General features: G+C 44.5%; 1 protein-coding gene across 4 annotated transcripts in view; it reads left to right on the forward strand.

Annotated features, from left to right (window-relative positions):
- Positions 1-26576, forward strand: part of LOC138569469 (uncharacterized) — a 442006-nt gene that overhangs the window by 335195 nt on the left and 80235 nt on the right. For all 4 annotated transcript variants that reach the window (XM_069647461.1, XM_069647462.1, XM_069647459.1 and 1 more), the window contains one exon: positions 21670-21788. In XM_069647461.1, coding sequence (XP_069503562.1) covers positions 21670-21788 — 119 coding nt within the window. The remainder of the gene's footprint in view (positions 1-21669; positions 21789-26576) is intronic.

Consider the following 26576-nt stretch of genomic DNA (forward strand, 5'->3'; position numbering starts at 1 on the left):
TGCCAAAATGTTTGCATATTTTTAACATTGGTATTAAAGACTGCAATCGGTCTATAGACGGAACATAACGAGGCATTACAAGCATGTTTAGGGATGGCCGTTATTATGGCGTCCTCCATATTCCTTGTTGGTCCTTGTCCTTTCCAGATATTTTATTTATTCAGCATTTATAAGGCGCACTGTACATCAAAAAGTGTTTCTAGGCACCACAAGGCAACAAAAGAGGGTGTGGGGGGGGGGGCAGGTGATAAAAACAACAATAATCGTCCTACTAGGCCATGTGACATTCGGATTGTGCGAGTGCAAGAGGCAGAAGTGAAATGGGGGCATTACGGGGGACAATGCATAATGTGACAAAGGGGGGGAGAGGGGAGATCAAAAAGTTCATCTAAGGTATCAAGTAAATATTTAGAAAAACATTTTCATGTGAGGAACTATCTAAGCCTGGCACTTTGTTACTTTTCCTGGAGGTTATAGCCAATAATATCTCCTCCTCTGTGATCTCACAGATAGGACGCATTTTATGGTTCTGAGAGATCACAGGCAGCAAGGAACCATCCACAAACTCTCTGATCCAAGTGGGGTCAGGACTCTCGGTGGAATATAGTTTGAAATATACCTCTCAGAACTCTTGTAGTTTAACCAGAACTCTTGTAGTTTAACATACAAGTGCGCGCTATATTGCTCCTCCTTCTTAATCTCTATAATATGGGACATCATAATGTTACTCTTAAGGTTTCATGCTAAAGGTTTCCCTGCTTTATTCCCAAATTCCAAGTAGTGTTGCTTGATTCTTAACAGTGCATATTTGGCTCTGTTTGTTGTAATAATAATGATCTGTTCTAACCCATTGGATATCTTAGAAATCTCTGTGTGAGCCTGAAGCTCTATAGTGCACCTTCCATATTTGAAGTTCTTTATTCAATCTAGTTATTTCCATCTAAGTTTATTTTCAACTTTACCTGGGGTTCTCTGTAGGAAAGCTGACTATATCCTTCTCAACCTCTCTAAAGGGGATTGTGTCTCTCAACCATGCAACATTCAGTTTAGAACATTTTGATAATTGTTTGAGTTGCACAAGGTCTAATCGACATGAAAGGGGAGCATGGTTCGAAATCCCTATGGATCCTAGTGAAAAATGGTGCACTTGTGTAAAACACTGCTATATTAAACAATGTAATGAAGTCTAAAGTACACATGGTGAGAATGAGAGAAAAGTGAAATATTTCTCTGTGGAAAGCACATGCCTCGAGGAATTGACCAGTCCTTTTTCTTAAAAAAAATTATAGTCTCAACAAAATCTTGACTGTAGCCGCCATAGGAAATTTTAAAAACATCCTAATTAGGGCCCATGGTCAGAATGAGATCTCCTGCCACAAACAAAAAACCTCTTGCAAAGGGGACCAGTTCCCCATTCAAGGCATTCAAAAATAGTGGTGCCCCTCATTATGGACATATATAATGAGGCAAAGGTAGCCAAGATCCCTTTCAGCTTGCCTGTCAAAAGTAAGTTCCTTCCCTCTTTATCCTTTTTACTTTCAAGTGAAGAGAAACAGAGTGTGATTAAAAAGAATACCAACTCCTCTCCCCTTTTCTCTGGCAGATTATAAACATTGTAGGGGATAATATTTGGAGCAGAGTCTAAACTTGTCGGTCTGAAGAAGATGGGACTCCTGGAGGCATAGCACATCTGCTTGTGAGTCCCTGAAAAACTGCACGAGTCGGGTATTAAAGCCACTTCTGTCATAAGTCGAGATTAGAAACAACATAGAACAAAGTAATCTTTGGCAATTGCCATCTCCAGAAGGAAAAACAAGGAGCACTGCTGGTGTGAGATAGTCATACTGTTACTTGGATCCCTCAACCAAACAACCCAACCCCGAAAAGACAACAACAAATTAATCCTCATTTGAAAGGGAGTAAGCCCCAAAGTAAGGCATAACATTCCAGGTTTAAAGCTTGAAAAAGAAAGGGGAAGGACCTGCAGAAAGGAACAAGAACTCCCTCAACACTGAAGAAGGTGCGCCCCTCCAGGGTGGGTCCCTACATGCTCCTTGCTACTACCATGCAACTGCTAAAGCATTAAACCGAACCCTTTAATATTGTTCACAGAACATTTGTTATAAGGGGGTCGAACTCCAAGGCAGTAAAACTCGAACCTAAGGTGCCAACCAGAAGTAACACAAGCATAGCATTAGGCCTCCACAATATTCTGAAGCCCAAGGTCTAGTGTTAGTGTATCAATTGTCAAGGCATCATGAAGCAAGACACAGACCACGGATTCAAAGTTCAGACAGAATTGTTTAATTAACTCAAATGTCAGGATGGATGAAGGCCTAACTTGCCCTATACTAAGGTGGGATTTCCCACCCTAAAGAAACTAAGGAAAGTCTAAGTCAGAAAGTTCAACTTAAGTCTGCCTTTGTCCAAAATCTATACTTACCCTCATAACTAAAGCTAAACAATGTGTAGGGATGTCGGCAATAAAAGAAATGGGGCCTCATTATGAGTGTGCCGGTCCGGTAATCCAAAAGCGATGGCCTTTTCCTGACCACCTGAGAAGAGGATCCAAGGTGTGAGGATACCCTCAGGTTTCTCACATACCCTTACCCTGTGCGGGTTGGACCGGGGTGCTTCACAGGGAAATCAGGGGAGGAAGTCCACATTACCTTGCTCTCGGCCCTTTGGGTGGTTCACTGTGAAGCAGTAAGGTTGAAGGTCCAAGAACCACTGCATTACCCCAGGATTGGATTCCCTCCTCTGACTAATCCACACCAAAGGGGAGTGGTTAGTTATTAATCGAAACCTGCGACCCAATAGGTAGTACTTCAGATGTATCACTGCCCACTTGATTGCCAGTGCCTCTAATTCGATGACTGATTAGTTTTTGCCCCTGGGGAACAACTGTCGGCTGATTTCCAAAATTGGATTTTCTTTTTTTATTTTATTTTATTGGGCATTTGTAAGGCACTTATACATCAAGAAATTGTGTTTCAAAGCGCCTCCATCGCAAAGGGAAAGGAATAAGGGAACAGCAAGACAGTGGAATATGATAGCAGTGATGAGCAAAATACAAACAGTGGCCCTACTAGGCCTTCGTGAACATTTGGAGCTTGCAAGTGAAGAGAGAGAGAGAAGGGACAGGGGAAGGGGGTAAGTGCTAGAGGTTGCACAGAGGGGGGAAGTGCCAGGGGGCTAGTTGCAGAAGACAACAGGTAAGTGCCAAGGAGCCAGTTGCAAAGTCAACAGTTAACTGCCAGGCAGTGACCACTTGGTGGAAGAGGGGTCACCAGCCAATACATTAAGTGCAGGCCTGTGAGACATCACAGGCCAGCGGTGCCCAAAGGCGGAGGAGGGCGGATGCTGTAGGTGATTGGACAGAAGGCCAGCACCCAGAAGGACACATAAGGGCCAAGGCCACCAAACACAGTGACTGTGGGGTTTAGCAAGGGAGGGAGAGAGGGAAGGAGGAGGAGAAGGAGAAGAGGAAAGTCTTGAGGTGCTTCCTGAACTTGAGGAGATCCAGCTCAAGGTGTAGAGAAAGGGGGAGGCTTTTCCAGAGGAGGGAGCCAGCCAAGCTAAGAGAGCGGCTACCTGGATGTTCCAAGCCATTGTGATTTAGCGATAAGACGGCTCTGAACCCCAAAAAGGAAACATCTGGAGGATGAATTCTTTAGTAAAATCTGCCACTTTCAAAATGGGGCTCTGGCATAAAGCTTGTTTTAAGGTTGTGTAACAGGTCTCATCTTCCTCCTCTCATCTGATCTTTTGGGGCTCAGTGTTTTTCAATTTGTCAGTTAACCTTGATGTTTTATTCGAGAATTTTGGAATAAACCTGTGGTAGTACCCAATTAGCCACAAAAAGGCCTTCAGATCTTTCTTGGTTTATGAAGTGGTGGTATCGAAAACAGCTTTCACCTTCTCTTGCTGTGGTTGGACAGTACCATTACCCACAAAAAAACAAATACTTAAAAGAATAGTGCGCTCAAAAATGTTATTGTCCCGAGCGTTCGTACATGTGGTTTAAAGCAATCTGTGATCGATCGTAAAAACATTTCCTATGCACCTTACCATAGATTTCCTCACTTTTACACATGCGAAATCAAGCATCGGGGCGCGGCCATCTTGTGCTAATCTTATCAGTTACAGCATCGCCCTAATTTGAACTGCCCTCGCGGCACTAAATCATATCCCCCGCCCCTGAAGCTGACATCACTAGACGCTTACGGCCCATTTCATAATGCAAATGCACGTCTCGTGTCAATGTTCACTGTGCGCCAGCTAATGACGTGTCTCCATGGAAATGACCGCTTCTCATCAGACAATATCAGAGTTGCTTTTTCAATTTTTTCGCTGTCTTTTTTTGTATATCCTGGGACTCGTTTCTGCTCTGTTCAGCTATCTTCGTTGCTCGTAGCCTGTGCGAACAAATACTAGTACTAGAATTACTATCGATTTTAATTTTGTCGTATAATGGCAACAATACAGCCCTACCAGTACAAGCCAGAGTATTCCGAGGCGGAATTAGTTGAAAGAGAAAGATGCGGAAACGATGGGGCATCGGACCACAGTTGGGAGGGCGAATCACTGGATCCTGAGCCAGAGCCTAGTCGCATGGAAGACGTCTCCACCTGGTGTACCTGCAAGAAAACTCTGGATGCTTGGCCTACATATCGGAAGAGGGGATACAGCCGCAATGCGTTACCCTAGCTGCATGACTTCAGGGCATCCTGCCTCACAAGGTCCGTGTTGAGGATTATGATGGTGCCTATGCACGTACTGTGCGCAACAGTTCGCCCTCGCAATCCAAGTAACAAGTAAGTGTACTCTAGATGTGATGTAATTTAGGCCACTAACATTTCATGTTTGTCTCCTATATTGTCATAACTTTCATCTATCGCTGCCAAATGAATGTAATCTGGCAATTCAATACATCTCTCGCGATTTGGGGAAATCATAGTGGTCATCTTATCTGTCTTTCACGTACAACCAAGAAACAATATTTCTCTGTCCCCCAAACGTTATGGATTGCATGGGTGTTCACTTTTGTAATGTGTCTACACTTTAAAGCCCAAGTTGATTGATCCATGAAATAACATTTGTACTGGCAACTATGCCATAGAATACAAGATTGCATTTTCAACTAAGCTTTGTACACTTATCATGTTCATTTAAATACAGTTTGTATGTTTCTCTTCTACGGGTGGTACAGGCTGGTGGCCTATCGTTCTTTTACATGGTGGCTTTATGGGAGGCTTGGATACCGCGTTCGATGAGTAATACCCGCCTGTGTCGTTGGTGCCACTCGAGCCAAATTCCCCAGTGACAGCGGACAGTATAGGGGATTTTCCCACACTGTGCTGCAACCCAAAGTATACAATTTGTAGTACATTTTGCCATCAACATCAGCAACAAAATAAAATAAAAATCATCTTTTATGAATACTACTTTCAATTTTTCATTGAATCAAGGACACGCTCACTTAGGGTTGGCAGGGTGGGAACGGCCAAGGTGCCAAACACCATGTACACTTCAAAGGGATCTTTCGCGCAGGGGCCATTGTACACACGGCCTAGCCAGACCCAGTGTCTCCAGACAGGCTCCCCTGAAACAGGCGGTGCCCCTGCAAACCACATAAGTGTGTCTCCATTCAGCAGTGTGGCCCTTTTCTGCATGCCTCATACCCCTCCATCCCCCCTTCAGTATCAATGGCAGTTTGCACCTGTGGCCGTGCCCTCCCAAGGGGGCTGGCAAGGTTGGAGCGGCTAAGGTGCGAAACACCATGTACACTTCAAAGGTATCTTCCGCAAAGGGGCTATTGTGCACACAGCCTCCCCAGACCCTGTGTATCCAGGCAGGCTCCCCTGAAGCAGGCCGCGCCCCTGCAATCCACATAAGTGTGTCTCCATTCAGCAGTATTCCAGCACTTTTCTTCATGCCTCATGCCCCTCCATCCCCCCTCCAGTATCAATGGCAGTTCGCACCTGTGGCCGTGCCCTCCCAAGGGGGCTGGCAGGGTGGGAACGGCCAAGGTGCCAAACACCATGTACACTTCAAAGGTATCTTCCGCACCGGGGCCATTGTACACACGGCATCCCCAGACCCTGTGTCTCCAGGCTGGCTCCCCTGAATAGGCCCTGCCCCTGCAATCCACATAAGTGTGTCTCCATTCAGCAGTGTTCTGGCTCTTTTCTGCATCACATGCACACCCACTTTTCTAATTCTTTATAAACCCCTTGATAGTTATACTGAGAACATCTGTGAGCACTGGAAGTCAACTTGTTTTTATGCTACCTGTTCCCCTGCTATTAACTACCCTGCTTCCTGAATCCAATTGTTTGTTAGTCAAGGTAAGGGCAGGTCACCTAATCATCGCTTTCTGATCTCAAAATTTCTATCTATTTTGAACGAATGTACCTAGTAGTGTATTGTTCATTCATCTCAATGACTTTACCATTGTCTACTGTTTAAAGTGTTCTGATCTCGATATATAGAACATTTCATCTGTGTGGCACGCCACGTGGGAGACCGTGGTCCACTGCGCCCGCTCTCCCCGTCACCTCCTGGCGAGTCTACCCGCGCTTCCGCGCCTGGGGACTCGCCGAAGCGAGAGCGTTTCGTGCCGGGGCCGGAGGGCCACGGCGCATGCGCGGAAGACCTCTGTCTCGGTCCCGCGCATGCGCCGTGGACTGGGCTCGCGTCCTGGGAGCGGCTTGCCGTCCAGGCCTCGTTTTGGGTACGCCGGCGCCCGGAGGCGAAGCAGCGTGCGTTTCAAGCCTCACAGGCACTGGCGACCCATAAAAGGAGCCGCAGATCGAGGCAGGCCGCGTCTCAACGCGGTTTGCTCCGTTCTGTGTGCTTACCTACCTTGATGCCAGCTACTTACCTGAGTCCTTCCTGGGCTGCCTGCACCTTACCTGAGTCCACCTTGGGCTGTGAGCACTTACCTGAGTCCTTCCTGGGCTGCCTGCACCCTACCTGAGTCCACCCTGGGCTGCCAGCTCTTACCCGAGTTCACCTTGGGCTGCCAGCACTTACCTGAGTCCTCCCTGGGCTGCCTGCACCCTACCTGAGTCCACCCTGGGCTGCCAGCACTTACCTGAGTCCACCTTGGGCTGCAAGCACTTACCTGAGTCCTTCCTGGGCTGCCTGCACCCTACCTGAGTCCACCCTGGGCTGTCAGCATATTCTCACCTGGGGTTCCCCTGGGCCTGCCAGCTTACCCTTACCTGGGATCTCTCTAGGCCTGCCAGCATACTCTTACCTGGGATTCCCCTGGGCCTGTCTGCATACCATACCGGGGTCCCCTTTGATTGCGGCCCTAGGGTTCTCTTTCGGTCCCTTTCAGTTTGGTCACCTATTCCAGCCTGGTTCCTCCCATTCCTGTCCGGCCTTGCCCTCTACATCCGTTCCTGTGGACTAAGAGTATTCTTACCGCACTGGAATCAGTGGCCTACGCTTCAGTTCACGAACTCTTGGATTTGATTTCATCGGATTCCTTCTTTGCCTACGAACGTTTACAAGACAATAGCCTCTCCTGTCTGTGCTTGCACAGTCCCTTCGTCACGTTAGTCAGGAGAGAGCTTTTTCATGACATTGGGAATTGGTCCATCCTCCACCCAGTACCAGTTTTGGGTGGCGGAGAGGCTGGTCCCTCGTGCCACAAGTTCATCTTTCGACTGATTCCAGACTGGCGACCTCGGCAAGATCATCTACCAAGAAACCAGGTACGCAGTCCTCTCGTGATTCCCAACTTGACACTGTGTCAATTGTGATACAATTGCTTCTTTCTCGAACCATGTCTATAAGCATGTTTCCTTTTGATGCATGAAAGTACATTCAACGGACGAGTAACACGTTATGATTTACTTCACATCAATCAATTCTTTATGAAAGTTATCCCGGTGTATATACGACTACGCTACACAGGTTTTGTGTCTTTGACCAAAAGAAACATTGCATAGAAAACTTTGATATAATCCCATCAATCTCATGCATTCAGTATAATTTTTTTGTAATTATGTGAATTTTTTTAATACAGATTTTTCAAGAATGCCTGCTTGTATGTTTTTCGGTTGCCGTTCTAGAAGCCATGTCAAAGGTATGGGCCCTATCATGCATAAATTCCACACAAATATTGATTTAATAAGAGAATAGGTTAGACATTGTGGATTTCCGGTGGACGAGCTTGAAAGTAGAGTCGAAACTGTCTTGGGAGACTCGAAGGCCAATCGATTATGAATCTGAAGCCTGCACTTTTCCCTAGATATGTACGACCAATCGCAGTACACAAAAAAGCATTGACTCAGAACGTCTCATAAATTGCTTCCAAATGCAATTCCAACTCTATTTGTGCACAAGCTGCCTCAGGTGAGTCCCGGATGATGAATTGCATATTTACCAGATTGTATTACTTTTTAACTATACCACATTTTACTATAAATCTGTCCCTGATTTATGGAGCCTCAGAGAAAGTAATTATGACCATAGAAAATAATGCCATAGTGCCCTTCAAAAGAAGTATAACCTTTTCGTAATCGAGTGCTTGACATGTCCATTTTTTTAGGAGAGCATACTGACTGGAGCACAGACCCTCGCAAGTGACGAAACCACCGACACGTCCAGTATAATACAATGTTGAGCCCTACTGACTTGCAGAAGTTCATATCATCAAGTGGTGGATCTTCCCACATATCTAATGCAAATCTAATTTTACCTTTTACCACTTGGTGACAATGCACTGAAAAGGAAGGAGCAAGATTCTGCATCCATTTCTTTTCCGGAGTCAACAACAACTTCTAGCGCCTATCGGGTAATTTTATTTCACTTTTCAATTACGAGAATGTATTATGCTTGGAATTTCAAATAATATGAAAGTATTTATGCATCCTGTTGGATGTTTACACTATGTGTCATTTAAGGGTTTATGTTTATACATACCATTGTCTTCATCCCATTGTCTCTGTTGCATTTCGCTGTTTTCATCCATACTAAAACAAGTAATGTGTTGCAGGGGGATGCTGGTACTTCGACTACAATTACATCATCCTTTGGAGCTGGTCCAGAGTATGAGGTATGCGTACTGACAGTTCCCTTGAATGAAAGAAAGTAAATCCTACATAGGATACTATTAGACAGTGACATTCTTATAAACGTGCAGTCTTTCAAACATTTATTATTTCAGTTCTAATGTTACAATTTCTCCCTAATGCAGAATACATTGCTAAATGTTTGAGTGCAACATTACAATCAGTATGTTTGGCGGCACAGTGATCTCTGATCGAGTACACTTGCCATCAATCAGGTGAAATTTGAATTGTATATTTTGACTAAATGACGTACACTGCTTACAAGGGTGTGTATGTAAGCGATGTGATTCATTTTTTTAATCAATATTCTATTCATAGAATGTATACAAGGTCGGGAATTAGAAGAGGAGGCACAATGGTCAGAGGTGGTGGACCAGCTTGCTGGTGCGGTCATTTCAGAGAAGACCACGGTTTCACAGAAAATCAAGAAAACAAGGGTAAATAAAAAAAAAATGTTTTCGTTTTCTCGAAGTGTTTTGGGCTGATGTTTTCTTTATAACATGTTTTTTTATTTAAAGTGCTATCTACTGTCTGTGTGCTTTACATTGAACATGTTTTTACAACCCATCTCCTAGAGGCCCAGAAGGAAATGAAGTATAAAGACACAGACAACGAATGAAACCAAAGATGCTGCTTGCCAAACAGATTTCACCATGGAGCAACTACTATTTGAGGCGCAGCGTGGTCCAGTCAATAAGCAGGCTCGAAAGGCTTATGTCCAATAATAATAATAATATTGGCTAATAAAGGAGCAGAAATACATTGTATTTGACAGCTGCCTGGTAGAGATTATACTGATGCTGAAATGTGTGCATCCAGTGAGGGGGAAAATATGTGGGGAGCCGTTGGTGATTGTGACTCGTGTATTACAAGGCACTAACCTGAAAATCCAAGCCACCTTTGCCCACCTCAATGATACATTTTCATGGTTCGCTCAAGGATGGTGGGCAAAGCGCCAGCTGGAAATCTACTGTGTTCAGCAGCTCTAATTTTCATTGGCTCTACTTTTAGTAAGTTGTCCAGTTTCTGTCAATTTGTGGGACTTCAGTTCCTTGCTAAAACGCAGTACTAAAAATATCGAAGAGAATTTTTATTCCCTGCTATTAGTCAAGCCTGGAAAATTGAACAAATGTCAATTGAAAGGACATTCTCTGGCAAACGGTTCAGGCTAGCTGGCGATGAAGAGTGTGACAGCCCTGGATTTTCAGCAAAGTACTGCACATACCGTTTCAGGGCATGGAAACTAAAATAATTGTGAGTTTGGATGTCGTGCAGGTGTCCGAATGTAAATCCTCAGCTGCCATGGAGAAACATGGCTTCATAAAATCCCTGGAACATGTTCAATCGAGGAGAATGAAAATAGACCCCATAGCCACTGACAGACATGTTTCAATAGCCAAGGCCATGCGAGAGCAGTTTCCAAACATTCACCATCAATTGGATGTATGGCGCGTTGCCAAATCAATCAATTAAAAAATCACAGCTGCAGGTAAAAAAAGGGTTCTGAAAATATTTTACAGTGGTCCCAGTCTTTCAGCAACTATCTTTGGTGGAGCTCCAAAACTTGTGATGGGTCTGTGGAAATTCTACTTGAAAGATGGCGCTCATTGATGCACCACTGTTCCAACGTTCACTCATGGACAAAAAACCAACATTTTCACCAATGTGCACATGGACCTTTATCGGAAGAACAGGAATGCAAGAAATGGTTGGTTCGATCTTCACCTCCACACAAAGCTCTTGAGAAGATTGTGTTTGATAAAACTCTTTCACGAGACCGGAAGGGACTCATAGAATTCTGTCACACCGGAGATTTGGAGGTGTTCCACAATATGTGCCTAAAGTACAGGCCCAGGAGGTTGCATTTCGGCATAGACGGTATGCAATATCGAACATTACTAGTGGTATTAGCGCATAACGAGAACATGGGGAGAGAAAAATCAAAAACTGCTGGAAACTTTGGGAGGCTTCGTTACACAATGGCCCTTGCAAACAGAAGCAACAAATGGGTGGTTATGCCAATATACCAGGAAATGGAATTCGATTTTGTGAAAGATCTCACTTTGACTGTGTTGGACATGCATACTTATGCAATCGATCATGATTTTGTTCCGAGGACACATACATTGCCACAAAACATTGCCAACATGCCCTGTCCACCAAAAGCGGAACTCGCTGAACAGTTGACTTCCCGGTTTAAATGATTAGCAGCTTTGTGTATGTTCAACAATGTTTGTACATTGTACATGACCAATGGAAATCTATGTAACTTGAATTTCAAAGCTATTAAAAGTATTAAGAAGTAGTAAGCATCCAAATTGTCTTTTCAAATGTATCTTCTGTCAATTCTTTTTGCAAGAAGTGCCTGTTGGAGGATGACATACAGTGTAACTCTGTGTTTTCCCCCTTCCCGCTTTCGGGCACCTCTTGTGGGTCCTCCACTGATCAGGGCACGGGAGGGTCAGATGGATATCAGCATGAAAGCAACTGTAGGGTCTGCAGTTGCATTAGCATGCACGTGTCCAAATAGACAGAATAAATATGCGTCCCACTAAGGAATGAGACCTAAGCTAAATAACAAACTTGGCATGCAAGAACTAATGACTGTAAGCAAAACACTGCATGAAAGGGGGCTGTTGGTGTGAAGTAGGTGCATTCTGACTTATATTTTTATGGGGGCATGTGTTAGGGGTCGTTGCTTTCGTATGCCTTATCAGAAGGGGTGATCTTTGATTTTCAGCCTTTGGAGTCTTATGATTTCAAACACAATGGGGATAGGTATTAGTGTTACCAAAATATATAACCACTCTAGATTATGTATATGGTAGGTGAATTTGAGGTGGTGCAGGGGTTGAGTCTGGTGACCAGATGCGTTCAGGTGGAATAGGGGTCATGCGTTCAGGTGACCGCAGCCTGCCAGGGAGGGGTTGGAGATGGCATGAGTCAGCCAGCAGAGATGGATGGGGCACTAAGGTTGGAGCAGGCCTTGGTCTCACATTCTTGGATGAGCAAATTTTGTCAGGGCTCGATACTCGCAAAAATTAATAGCTGCATTTCTGTGAGAACAGGAGACGCGTTGAGCTGACAGAGGACAGAAGTTGTGGGGGCTGGCTGTGTGCTGCGCTGGGAGAGGGAGAGTGAACAGTTCGCCAGAGGGACAGAGGGCCTCGAAAAAGAAGGTGTTTGGAAGGACACAAATGGAGTTCAAAGTATACACATTAGCATGAAACATGGGTGATGCAAATAGGTACAGGACGGGTGGAGATGTCTCCCACCTTAGCTTATACGTCATTTGCCCGGTACGAGAATGGTGCAGGGCGGCGGGATATATCGCCTCTCCTCCAACATTTGTTAGTGCACAGGAAGTTCAGTGGAGATGGAAGGGCACTTGGATTTATGACTTGTCAATGTCTCACGTTATCGCAGAGCACATTCCTCAACGAAAACAGGGCGCATGCACGTGTGACAATGGGGAGGATACTAACTAGAACTGTTGCCATAAAATAATTAATCACTGTCAAAATAGAAGAGTAAAAAAGTATTCACGATAGCGCAGCATTGGTGGATGCCAGCAAATAATTTTTTTGTTTTTCGAACATATTTCAAATGCCATGTTGGTCGGTCGGGCTAATTGCACCCATGGGAGTGAAGGTCACTGCGTTTGATGTTGCTTGTGGGCTGTTCACGCTGACGCATCCTGTACAGTATGTTTTTGATTTGTGACTTTCCTTCACCAAAAGGAAACTTAGCATACGCGCTGCTAAGAAGGTTCAATTGTTTTTCGTCCTTGAATGACAGGAGGTGTGTAATACCTGCAAAAATGATAAGGTTCACCCTTTCAAAACTGGACAAAGGAACATGTAATTTCATTTTATGAAAACCGTTGATCTGAGCGGACATTCTGCGTTACGCCAAGAGAATGGAAATATCAAATATAATGTAAGTTTTACTGTAGACGAGTTCATATACGAACAAGTCAAGGTTTCCTTTTCTGACCGGTATTGCTGGCTTACATTGTAATGGGTTGTTGGTTGGGGCATATTGTGATGACACGCAAACACAACCTGTATGTATTTGTCTTTGTCCCGGGCACATGGGCAGTCCAGCACCGAAATGCATGGAGTCCACGTCTGGGTTACCCCAGGTTCCACCAATGCCAAGTTCATTGCTAATATTCAGTTATAATGCCATCTATGTGTTGATCGAATTCTTCTGTCAGCTTCCGCATCTGCATCCCATCGCGAGCTAAACATACTCCACAGCACTAACCTCTCAAGCACACCGTAGGCTCCAACTTTCCATAATGTTTTCTCTGTGTTTCCATTGTTTCTGGTTTGTGTTCATTATTAGGTTTCCCCGGTGCAGAATTAAAAGGTAAATGGATAAATTACAATAAAGATCTGCTACTGAGATATATTGCTATTTTGTTTTCTACACAGCTACATCCTTCCTTTCTGCGAATGTCATTGTTTCCAGATACCCGGTGACGGGTTCTTTAGTAGGCAGTGGCAGATACACCTAAATGGCTGGCTTACAATTACGCTGATGTGGGACGATCGCCCCGGACCGATATGCCCTTTCACGGTACCAGCGACAAAGAGCAACTTGACATCGTTTACGCTGGTCTAGCAAGAAGCTGATGCCGAAGCCTTGCGATTCAAGGTGCGTCCAATGCACTTCTTCTACCGAAAGGAACACTGTGTGCTTCACGATAAAGATTTGATGTTCAAAAACAACGAAATAAAACATTTGGTTGAATATGGAAATTGGCAGATGTTCTCAGAGTTTATTGTGGAATAAAAGCACATTATAAATTGCATAGTATTGGTGTTTCCTTTAAAAATAGTGTTTTCTATATCGATTTGGGATGCGCTGTGCAGTGAGAGGATGTGTGTGTTGATATTCCGGGTTCTGCGTCAACTAACGTTAAGACGTAGGTGATTACTGGGTGCATTTGGCTGCACACTGACGTCATGAAAATAGGTGGAGAATATCGCTAGGAATAGTGATGTCAGCTTCAGGGGTGGGGGATATGATTTAGTGTTGCGAGGGCAGTTCAATTTAGGCCGATGCAGCAACGGATAAAATTAGCACAAGATAGCCACGCCTCTGTGCCTGATTTTGCATGTGTAAAAGTGAGGAAAACTAAGGTAAGGTGCATAGGAAATGTTTTTACAATCGATCACAGATTGCTTTAAACCACATGCCTGAACTCTCGGGACAATAAACATTTTGAGTGCACTATTCCTTTAACCGCAGATTGGACCAGCTTGCATTTCCTGGGATTAGCGGTCAACCCTGCTTTTCTTAACACTCTTCATTACTGTGTAAAGATGGTACAAATCATCTTCCCGTGTCTTTCTATAGATCACAATCTTGTCCATATAAGCTCTGCAAAAATCTGAATATGGCTGTAATATTTTATCCATCAAGCTCTGAAATGTTGCGGGTGCACCATTTAGACCAAAGAGCAGGACTTTAAAAGCAAGCGATCCTATGGGAGAGCAAAGGCAGTCTTCTCTTTATCAGTTCCATACACAGAACTTGCCAATATCCTTTTGTCAGATCTATTGTTAAAAGGTAGACGGCATTATCCAGTTGGTCAATCAGAACGTCGATACGGGGCATTGGGTACGCGTCAAAGGCAGAGATGGCATTCACCTTTCTAAAGTCTATACAAAACCTCCAACTTCCATCAGGTTTTGCCACCAACACGATAGGGGAGGACCAAGGACTATTGGAAGGTTCTATGATGTTAGCCTCAAGCATGTTTTTAACCTCCTGGTCGATGGTATCTTTTCTAGCTTTTGGTAATTGGTAAGGCTTTGAATGTACCACTTTGCCTGCGGGGGTGCTGGTATGATGGTAAATATCCTTCACTCTTCCGGGCGTCTCTCTAAACATGTCAGTAAACTGTTTTATAAGGTCATACAGGTCTTGTTTTTGATTGTTACTGAGATCAGAGGAAATTAAGGCATTGTTATCTGTGTCTTCTGGTAACAGAGGGGATATTATTGCGGCCTGGGATTTCCAAAAGATTTTCTCTCCATTCCTTTAACAGGTTTATGTGGTAGACTTGGGTTTTAAGGCAGCAGTCCGGTTTTGAGATCTTATAATTACACAGACCCGTTTGTTCCAGTACCTCATAGGATCTATGCCACCTAGATATATGTTTATTTTCAGAAGTGGGCAATAGTACCAGCACCTTTTGACCTATGGAAAAGAACCTTAAAGAAACCTTTTCATCATAGGAGGTCTTTTATTCTTCCTGTGCTTTAACCATGTGAGCCTGTACTAAAGATCTAACAGCCGTCATATGTTCTTTAAGCCTTGTTGCAGTTTGGGAGAGTGGAATTGGGGCTTCCTCTCTCTCCCACATTTTCCCCAATTTATTCAGGATATCCCGGGGTTCTCGTCCATAAAGAAGTTCAAATGGGAAAATCCTATAGATGCTTGAGGGGTTTTCCTAACGGTGAACAAAGCCCATGGTATCGTTTGATCCCAGTTACTACCATCCTGTTCCACTAACCTTCGTAGTATAGTTTTCAGAGTTGTATTAAATCTTTCCAAAACGCCATCTGTCTGGGAATGATACACTGATGTTCTTATTGTGATGATATGCAACACTTGTTTAACTTCCCCTATAAGCTTGCTCACGAAAGTAGAGCCCTGGTCAGTTAATGTTTCTGTCGGAAACCCTACTCGGGGGGGAAAAGAAAGGGAGTAGGTGTTTCAGGATCTGTTGTGTTGTGTTGGCTCTCAGGGGGTCGGCCAAGGGATACTCTGTAGCATAGTCTAAAATGACGAGAATGTATTTAGATCCCAATTTGGAAGTTTCCAGGGGTCCTACAATGTCCATACCAATCCGGGAGAATGAAATCTCAATTATTGGTAGTGGATTTAGGGGAACTGGTGGTGGTATATGAGTGCTAGTCTTCTGGCAGATTTTGCAAGTCTGAATGACATTTTTAATGTCTGCATGGATTCCAGGCCAGTAAAATGTATTTGTTATTTGGGCCTGAGTTTTGCACTGTCCCAGGTGGCCTCCCGTCAGATGTGAATGGGTATCTCAAAGACCACCTGCTTGTGACTTTTAGGAACCACCAACTGTGTTTTCACCAAGCCCTCTGAAGTTGTGTCTCCTCTATATAGTAGTCCATGTACCAAAAAAAACATTGGCCCTCCTTTCTCATGACCCTCTGGCTCAGATAGCACTTGTAAAAATGCTTCAGTTAATAAAATGTTTTGGGCAAAGGCGAAGTCTGGGAGTGTCTCAGCTTCTTCCTCTTTAACTTTTCTGGGTTTGGGGTTGGGAGGGCCATCAGATGATTCATCAGCCTCGCCAAAGCCTCAAGTTCCTTTATCTGCTCTCTCCTTCCCAGATTCTTCCTTAATCCTAGGTAACACTGCTTTCTCAAGCACCCTATGAGCAATTTTATCCCCTTGATGAATTTGGAATGGGTCCTTCCCATGATGTTATAATACACCTTAACATCACCTCTAAAGTCTGGGCCTATAACTCCAGCTAATACATCAATTCCAAACCTCCTTGCCATCCCAGATTTGGTTGATAGTCTGATGTGTGTATCAGGGGGTGGAATTAGTATCAAATCAGTTATCAGTCTTCTTTCACCTGGAAATTAACAAGGGGGTCCTGGGAGTCCCTCTGCCAGACATTAGTCCTGGTTACGAGAGACTTACCCAGAGTCTTTAGCTCACTATCTTTCACAGAGAAGAAATATCCCAAACATATCAGTCTTTGTCCTGCCCTGGGGCAGTCCAGCACCGAAATGCTAGGCAATTCTCCTCTGAACAAGAGTACCAACAGCATCCCGAGACACGTGTTTTGGTCTGGTTGGACCTCATCAGTAGGGAGGAGCTGTGCCTCTCTAAGAATAGTGAGCAAGGGCTCCACGTCTGGATTCCACTAGTAACTTAGGATGAGACCCAAAGTTACTTAAAAATGCAAATTAACAAGCGGGTGGGTCCTGGGAGTCCCTCTGCCAGACATTAGTCCTGGTTACGAGAGACTTACCCAGAGTCTTTAGCTCACTATCTTTCACAGAGAAGAAATATCCCAAACATATCAGTCTGGGGATGCTGTTGGTACTCTTGTTCAGAGAAGAATTGCCTAGCATTTCGGTGCTGGACTGCCCCTGGGCAGGACAAAGACTGATATGTTTGGGATATTTCTTCTCTGTGAAAGATAGTGAGCTAAAGACTCTGGGTAAGTCTCTCGTAACCAGGACTAATGTCTGGCAGAGAGACTCCCAGGACCCCCCCTTGTCCATTTGCATTCTTTCACCTGGAGGAATAATCTCACCCCTACTGCTCCATATCAAACCCAATAGAGCCCTTTGTGGACACTGAGGGTTCTGATGCTCTGACACTTAGCTTTTCAAATGTTAGGGTCCTCCAACTTGTATCAGTTGAACCGCATCCATCTTCTGACACCATTTATGACGTCATCATGAAGCAAGACACAGACAACAGATTCAAAGTTCAAACAGAATTGTTTTATTAACTCAAATGTGAGGATGGATGAAGGTCTAACTTGCCCTATGCTAAGGTGGATTTCCATTCCTAAAGAAACTAAGGAAAGTCTAGGTCAGAAAGTTCAACTTAAAAATCTGTGTGCAAAACCTATACTTGCCCTCACTACTAAAGTTAAAAAGGTGTAGGGATGTCAACAATAAAGGAAATAGTGTTCTAAATAAAGTTCTGAGCTTCTCCCTGCCCAAGTTCAAGACAGCTCCACAAAACCTCGGGATTCCCTTCCTCCAAGTTCAAGATAGTCAATTTATATTTATTTTCAATCTTGAAATGTTCAAAGCCAGCCCCAAATCAACTTTACACTCCTTCTGGGTTTTATTAACAGTTCAATCGTATTGCTTTTTCTTATTACACTTCAACAACTTCTTTGGCTTTCACAATTGGGGTTCTCTGGTCTAGGCGCATTTGCTAGACCACACAGTCCACCCATTACAGGTCACATGACCAGGAACCCTATGCTCTCTAGCCCACACAGGTTCTTCTGTATCTGTACCTCTGTGAAGGTTCACACTCACTTGGCTTCTCTTTGTCAGACTCTTGGCATTGCCACAATATGTGACATATCCTTTGTCAGTCTTTGGCCGTGCCACAATGTATTTAGGCACAGTTCGCTTCACAGTGGTTTTGTTGGTTTCACCACCTTGCTTTCACGCTCTCTCACAATATTCCATACTTGCTTTCTTCTGTGTTTTAAATGGCTCGTACTTTGCTTTCAAATAGGCAGCATCTGAGTTTCACATACACTTGCCACAACTTTGCCAAAAACATTTATTTTGTTTGGTATTCAATATCTGTGATCTTTTACCCTGCCGCTTGCAGATTATGTTGTCCTTAATTTTCTCTCAACCCACGGCTTTGGGTTTGTTTCCTCATGCATATGCTTTTTCATTCATTTGGCATTCATTTTGGTTTTCCCACAGCCCCCAGGAGCACCCCGGCTCGAGTCACTTTCCCTCTTCACTCACCGGTCCATGGTGTCTTCTCCGGGCACCTGGGCTTTCCGTTTCGACTTCACCTGCATGTTTTCCTTCAACCATGAGTCCCGCTCACACTTCGCTTTCTCTCGATCTCTGGGCGGCAGCTCCGCTTTCCCTCTGCGGACGATGTCAGTCACCTTGCTTCTTCTGCATTTGCAGCTCCAGCTGCGAACCTCCGATCATTGCTGCTCCCACACCTGTCGTCTTCTCGTGGCCGCCTGGCCCTCGGTCCACAGTTCCTTGGGGTCGTCTGCCAGCTTCCTGGCTCTCCTGCCGGACCCACCTTGGCTGCTTCCTCGCAAACAGGATTCCCTGCTGGTCTGGGTGCTATTGGTCTCCTCCCTTTTTATACACCTGCAACCACTTGACTGGTTGCAGGCGCGAGTTCCAAATTGTAATTGCCTGGTCGCAATTAGTGGAGCACTTGGGACATGCTGATATTTACAACGCTCTGCAAGCCTTTTCCTCATCTCAGTACTAAAGTGGTGAAATGACTTACTAGTGTTCACTACTCCTAGTCACCTCTATCTCGTCCCAGTACTATAGTGGGTTGAACGAGGGAAACTGATGTAAGATGTTTTGCAATAGCCCATAAAGGCTGGGGGAGGGTTAGGTTTGTTCTCACAAGAGAAAGGGGGATACCATGTCTCACCTGCGGATACCCTCTCCCCAATCTCCAAGGACCCTCCATCCAGGTGATCCTTCCTCGCTTCTCCACCCCCAGGGTCAGAATCCAAAAGCAAGGGCCTTTCACTGACCACCTGAGAAGAGGATCCAAGGGGAGTAGGTATGAGGATACCCTCAGGTTTCTCACACAATTGATTATGGCTATTTCTGGAGGTGGAAGGTCAGGGGCCAGCTATATTTTAAGATCTATACTTTTCTGATGCTGAACCGGTACTCTCCTCCATCCAGGGTTATCTTGAAAGCTAAAGAGAGTTTGGCCTTGATAGAAAATTTCACGTGAACCCCTAGAAGGTGTTCTTTGGTATTGTATGCATGCAACTTAATTTCATAAGCCTGCGTCTTGAGACCTTTATGGAGCAGGCCCACTGTATGGATTTTGTCAAGTGTGATATCTTTCTTTGTTACCTCTGGAAATATAGCTTTGACTATTTGTAGGATCCAGGCCTTCAGATCAGACACCCGAGTCCCATCATGTTCTCTCGCTAGTGTCTGTTCTCTAAATATTAATTCATGATGAGCAACATATCAATATTCTGTTTTGTATCATCCAACTGCCTCTGTAGGCGGATTCCATTTTTCCTGGAGTTATGTCTTGCGCCAAGTCTGAAAGTGTCTTACACAGTTCTGCGGTGGCTGCTTTGATCTCGGGCCTGACTGACTGTGCTATTTTCTCCTTTGCCAATGATAGGCATCGCAGGGGGACTGCTTTAGTCAACATCTGACCAGTGGAGGCATCGACCCCAGCTGCCACGTTCGCATGCATAGTTGTTGCAGCACTCTTTTCCTCTTCTTGTTGTTCTCAGAGCAGGCATTAAGTTAGGAATAGACCACTAGACTTCCAGGTGACAGAGGAAGCACAAGACTGAGTTCCAGGGTGGAAAGGCCTACAGTTACCTCAATAAGGGCTCACACACAAACTTGCAGAAGTTATAGTTTCAGGCAGTGAAGCTGTGAACCTGTATTCCAGAGAATCAGGAGAAAACCATGAGACCAAGACCACTGTAGATATCTACTGTAGTCCACTAGATAAACCAGATTGATAGCTGATTGAGAGGGGGTTATTAACTTCTTCCCTCCATGCGCTCATCTCGATCGGATCCTTGCGCTTCGTTTGGTGGATGTCAACGGGAACCCACAGCAACAGCCAGAGCTGATTCCAGGGTGCCACCGGGCACACACCCCTGCACTGATCCAAACATAGATTTAGATTGGTGTGGTTGGAAGCAGGGGTCAGGCACCTTTCCACCTTTTTTTTGTTGTGGTTATTTTTTAGCTTATTTTTATGTGTTTGCCTGTTTATTAGTGAGAAAAGGTAGTGGTATGCTGGACTTAACGCCATATCTCACCTTTTGACTCCATCTCCTCTTCTCTCACCTCTCTAGGCTGGCTTTCTTTTCACTCCCAGCTTACATTCAAGTTCCTCTGTCTTGTCTTCAAATCCCTCCATGGTCTTGCCCCCCCTACCTTTCCTCCCTTCTTACTTCTTACTCTCTACTCCACTTCTCGTTCTCTTCGCTCTGCTGATCTTTTGCTACTCTCTCCTCCTCCCCCTACCTGCGCCCCCTCCCGCTCTTTCCAACTCCTTGCTCCGTTCCACTGGAACCGCCTCCCCCTCCCCATCCGCTCTTCTCCCTGCTACCCTTCCTTTGGCTCTTCTCTAAAATCTTATCTTTTCCATTTCCCCCTAACACCTCTCACTTCCTCTTCTACTTCTCCCACCGCCCATGCCTCACCTCTTACTCCTTTACCTCTATACCCTCTCCTTCCTCTCTACTCCCTTCTACTCTACCTCCTGCTGTTATCTAGTCTTATTCTTCCCTCTCCTCTTCCTCACACCCTGTCACCTCCCTTCTTACTTCTGCTTACACCTGCACTCATACCTCCCATTCCCCCTCACTCCTCTGTCCCTCTCCACTCCATCCTTACCTCAGCAATAATGTAAATTGTTCCTTGTACTGTTTTCGAGTTGTGATTCAATTGCCATTTTATACTTGTTGTATTTCTTCTTGTTCTCATGTAAAGCACTTTGGATTAACGTGCTATATAAATTCAATAAAATACAAATACAAATCTCATGCATTGTAATCTCTTTACCTCCGAGTACCCTTGTGCTGGAGACTGCTGGCCCCTATGGCCTTTATTCCCTTTAGGAATCCTGCCATGTCACTGTTATATCCCCCCTTATTGCTCTCCTTAGTTCCCCGTCTGTACATGTTTACGATCTTGCCATTGTCCTCCCATGACTAAAGGTTTGTACCATTTTGGTGGGAGCGATGTTCACAAACTCGGTTTGAGACTGAGAGCTGCAGAAAGAGGTTCGAAATCTATTCACCAGTGTCTTCCTTTCCCCTTCGTGTGTACAGGCTGCAGGGGGAATCTCCACAGGACTGGGAATCAAGGAAACACTGATCAAGGAGTGCCAGGAGGAAGCCTGCATCCCAGAATCCATTGCGTCCCACGCTAAACCTGTCGGCTCTGTAAGGTATGACTTGTGGAATAATGCAGGCTCCCAGTACATCTCGTTATTCACCATCAACTTAAGAGTGACTAGTAAAGATGTAATGAAAGATTAGCTGAGTTAAGGAAGCTTTTTGTCAGGTAGTATTGTGCCGTTATTGGTGATTGTGAATTTGCACAGCCTTGTGCTGTCTGGTGCCTGAAAGTTGTATGGACACCAGATGCTTCTGTTCTCCATAACTTTTCATGCGTCATTGCTCGTTCATATTGAATGCTGTCCATTTCCTTTTTTACATTCTAACAATGTGTATTTCCTGCATCTATGTTAAGACTTCCCGATCTGGCACAGGCCTATGCACATTGCTTGGCAAAGCCATTGGCAGTGGCGACCCAATGGCAGAATTAGAGGCCCAACTGGCTATAGTACATTGACAGGAAGGTGGACGTTTTTAGATCTGATTAGCCATAAAGAGGTGTCTATAAGGTTTTGTCAGCTGATTAAGAATGTTTAAAGTATGATTTAAAAAGCTAAACTAATTTTATGATCGTAGGATAACACAGTGAGTTGGTTCGACTCCTGCAGGGTCGACTCATCCCTTCATCCTTACATGGTCGATAAATTGAGTACTATTGAGTTTGGTAATCATAACACCTATTATCAAGTGCCAAGGTACAATTCCATTGGTGGTGCCTGCTACATAAATGGCAAACATACTATTCTATTACATTTAGGAAGGATCTGGAAGAGAAGAACGTGAGCGGTGTCGGCTATTTTGACTCCGGCTGCATTACTCGGAAAGGCTTGGTGAGGAGGGGGGTATGATTGTGACCTGGCACTGTATAGTGCTTGCCAGGGGCTGGATCCTGGCTCTGTTTTGTTAGCCCCCGAAGACCAGGAGTTATGTTGTTGAGTAGCATTTCTATGGTGTTTTTTATAGACTGTCAGGTAACATTGCGTGCACTTGCAATCTGTCCTGTGACCAGTGCCGAATAAATCAAGCCTGTCTGTTTTCTCTCATAGCAATCTGACCTGGACGGTCCTAGGCTGCTAAATTGTCAGTCTCATGTGAATTGTAAAATATAGCTTCCTGAAAAGTGATTTTTAAGATTATACCTTCGAGTTTACTTAGTGACAGACATGTTTAGAAACCATGCACATGAAAATGCAAGCATTAAAAATGCACCATAGTGATTATTGGCAATAGAAAAGGCCCGTCTACGAGCAAGTCTGCTAGTGCAGAGTGCAGGATACTGTGTACAGTAGAATTAAGCATCCCCATGATATGATATGATAAATCATTTATAACGTGTCTGTACACAAGTGTTTCATGTACGCAGCCTTTGGCACAACCCACTTTAGTTTTTCTGCGACAATCTGTGGGTTTTCAATTTCAGATTCAGGTACAGAGGTAAATTGCTAATTGGGGTGCCAGGAGATGGGAATGCTAATCCCAGTTTTCGCTACTGGATCACTTTTGTGAGGCTTAGTGTCTGTTCCATAGAGAAGAGCAAAAGTGATGGGTATCCCCTAAACCGTGGACCAGGGGAGCAATATATAAAGGAGAACAGAGCAAAGGTCACACGAGTAAATACAAAAATGATTCAAATCCCAATTGATTCAGAGTGTGGAGAGGGAAGATTCTCAGTCAGATAACCAAATTATAACATCATATTTTAATATTTATCAAAAACATCATAATAACATAAACATATTTATTACATTCACACAGTAACATCCTAAAATACATTTAAATTTAGATGTAGTTCAAATCCATCTGTATTTCATGAGCAGTATATGTTAATCAGTCTGAAGGTGCTGTCAAAAAAGTGCTGAGTGCCTTTGATCTACATCTATCAGTATATGTTAGGTTGCTTTTATCTTATTCTCTGATATTTTTGGATATTTTGCCTATGTTGATATACATTTAAATTCATTTTAGGATGTTATTGTGTGAATGTAATAAATATGTTTATGCTAGTATGATGTTTTTGATAAATATTAAAATATGATGTTATAATTTGGTTATCTGACTGAGACTCTTCCCTCTCCACACTCTGAATCAATTGGGATTTGAATATTTATTGTATTTACGCGTGTGACCTTTGCTCTGTTCTCCTTTAGTGTCTGTTCCATACCTACCACATTTAGGAGCACTTGGGAACTCATTTGCAACCCTTCCCGAGCATTACATTTTGTATAGATTTACATGTGAGTGAATGTTCCCAGTCAACAGGCTGGGAATCCTCAGCAATAACAAACAGTTTATATAAACATAAACAAAAACTGCAATCTCTTTAGTGCCATGCCAACTTCCTTTTGACTCCTGGCCAAAGGGATGCAGTCGCCCTTAGCTCCTCCACTGGGGGGCATCTAAAGATTAGTTATCGCATGGTCTGTGGTTGAGAGCTCTATTTTCATTTGGCGTTTTCTAAGGCTCGATTTCAGCCAAAACCCTTAAGGTATCTCTACAAGGATTAAAATAAGATGTTTGAACAGTTTGAGGCTGTTTTACCCACTGCATGATCCCAGTAAGGGGCATTGGGGAATCCCACCTTTCTACCCTCAGAGGATTAAGCTCCTGTGAGCATTAGAGCACTAACCTCAACTTAACAGAAGGAAAATCCAAGAAAATTGTTCTTGTCACTTAAAAAATATTTATGTAGAGGACAGGCATGAGGAGTGGGAAAAGAGCAAGGGAGCCGTGATGTGCTGTTGGCAGCTTCAGTTTGGATGACTGTTCACCGAGCCTGGTGCAAGATTCAGAGGCTGCCGTCATGTGGTGTTGTGCAAGGTTATATGTGCAATGTCTTGTTGCAGTGTTGTGAAGTATATGCGGTTCGTTGTGCTGAGGAGTTCTCGTTACCATTAGTCAGTATGTGAGAGGTGTATGCGAAGGGTTGAGGGTTAGGATTTGTTCATCCAGATGCGAGTGATGGCTAAGCAACATAGTTTGCCCAGGGATGACAAATGGCTGACTAACGCAGTTCCCCTAGATGTGGCAAATGGCCGACTAACGCAGTTCATCCGGGTGTGACATATGGCTGGCAAGCTAATATTTACAATTCTGTCTAGATGTGATGCAAGCTAATATTCACATTTCTGACTGGACTAGCTAGCACAGTTAGAATACAGTCTACCTAGATGAGAGATATCACTAACCAACAGTTCTCCTAGATGTGAGACATGGCTTAGGCAACACAGTTCGCAAATCAGTAAGTATATATCGGGCAACAGTTGCTAAATAGAAATGGGTACATGCAAGCTATAAGCTCTTGGGTGGTGGGGAAGTTAAGATATGAGAGAGGTGGGCCAGTTAAGTGGGGCGGAGTGATTTCTATGCCCCCTGTCCGCACGACACTTACTTTGTCTGTTGCTGCTGGTTGACGGCTGCCTGCTTCCTGTTTCTGCGGCGGACACCATCTGGAGCTGCTTTTGTTGGAACTGTCCTTTGCCTTGGGCTCCTTTGCCCAGGGGGCTGCAACGGCCAGGGGGCTGCTCTGGGTGTTGGGAATAAATAGGGCTGCAGGCCCAATCATTGCGCCCTGAGGGGCAAGAAGGTGGTTTGCCTTTCTCTGAAGGAAAGGTCGATTAGGGGTAGGGGAGTTGGGTGGGGAGTGGGAAAGAGGGCAGGGGAGAGGTAGCAGAAAGCTAGGTACGGCAGAGGCCATAGAATAAGGAAAGGCGGAAGAAGGATGCAAAAAGCAGAAAAGAACAGAAAAAAAAGAGGGAAAGAGGGCAGTGGAGAGGTCGCATATGAGAGCTAGGTATGGCAGAGGCCATAGAAAAAGAAAAGGCAGAAGAAGGATGGAAACAGCAGAAAGAAACTGAAAAAAGGAGGGGAGGAGGGCAGGGGAGAGGTAGCATATGATCAACCTCTCTACCTCGTCTCCCATGACCTTAGTCAACTTCACCCCTTCTAAGAAGGCCTCTATTTTGCGGTCACTCAGGCACTCGGATGAATAAAGCATTTTATAGTAGGTTACGGAGGCCTGTACAATCCCTTGTGAGTCAGAAGTTATGGACCCATCCGGTTGCCTAATTCCCCCTAAATGACTCTGCCCTCTCTGTTGTTTGAATAATCTTGCAATAATCTTATTAGCCCAGACATAGTAGCGCTGCTTAAGACTTAAAGGAGCGCTCTCAGCCCTAGTGAACCTGAGCATCCTAAGTTGTCTTTGTGCTTCTTTCACCTTGTCTATATTGTCCCTGTTCTTGAGCGTGCTAATTCTTTTTTGGCTTTTTTAAGCCCTTTTGTAGTTTATCCTTCTCTTTCCTTCTTAGGAATTTTAGGGAGATCAATTTCTCCCTCAGAACAGCCTTAATGGTATCCCATACTGTGCCCGGGATGACTCCCTGTGTATCGTTCAATGCAAAATAGTCTGCTATTTTACCCGTCACCACTTCATTCCTAAGAATTTCTCCTGGCATTCTCCAGGAACACTGTGGTTTATTCGGTTTTAGCCCCTTCAGATGGATCTTTAAAGGTGGGTGATTAGACAGGAAAATCGGGTCTACCTCTATGTTAGTTAGTCGTCCTAATATCCCGGGGGTGCCCCATGCATAGTCCATTCTGGAGGATGATCGATGGACCTGGGAGAAGCAAGTATACCCCGTCTCCTGCCCCTTTTTTTTCCTGCCAGAGGTCTCTCATTGCCATTCCTGCCAATCTGTTGCATACTGCTTTAGATGGTAGTTGGCCTTTACTGATAACCCGGCCACTCCTACCCCTTTCGGGATCCCAAGCGATGTTAAAGTCTCCAGTGAGGAGGATTTCCCCTTCTGCAAAGCCTTCTAATCTGCCCAGTGCCTGAT

Source organism: Ambystoma mexicanum, chromosome 2q, assembly GCF_040938575.1.
Source record: "Ambystoma mexicanum isolate Mex_15411 chromosome 2q, UKY_AmexF1_1, whole genome shotgun sequence".
In the NCBI taxonomy this organism is placed as follows: domain Eukaryota; kingdom Metazoa; phylum Chordata; class Amphibia; order Caudata; family Ambystomatidae; genus Ambystoma; species Ambystoma mexicanum.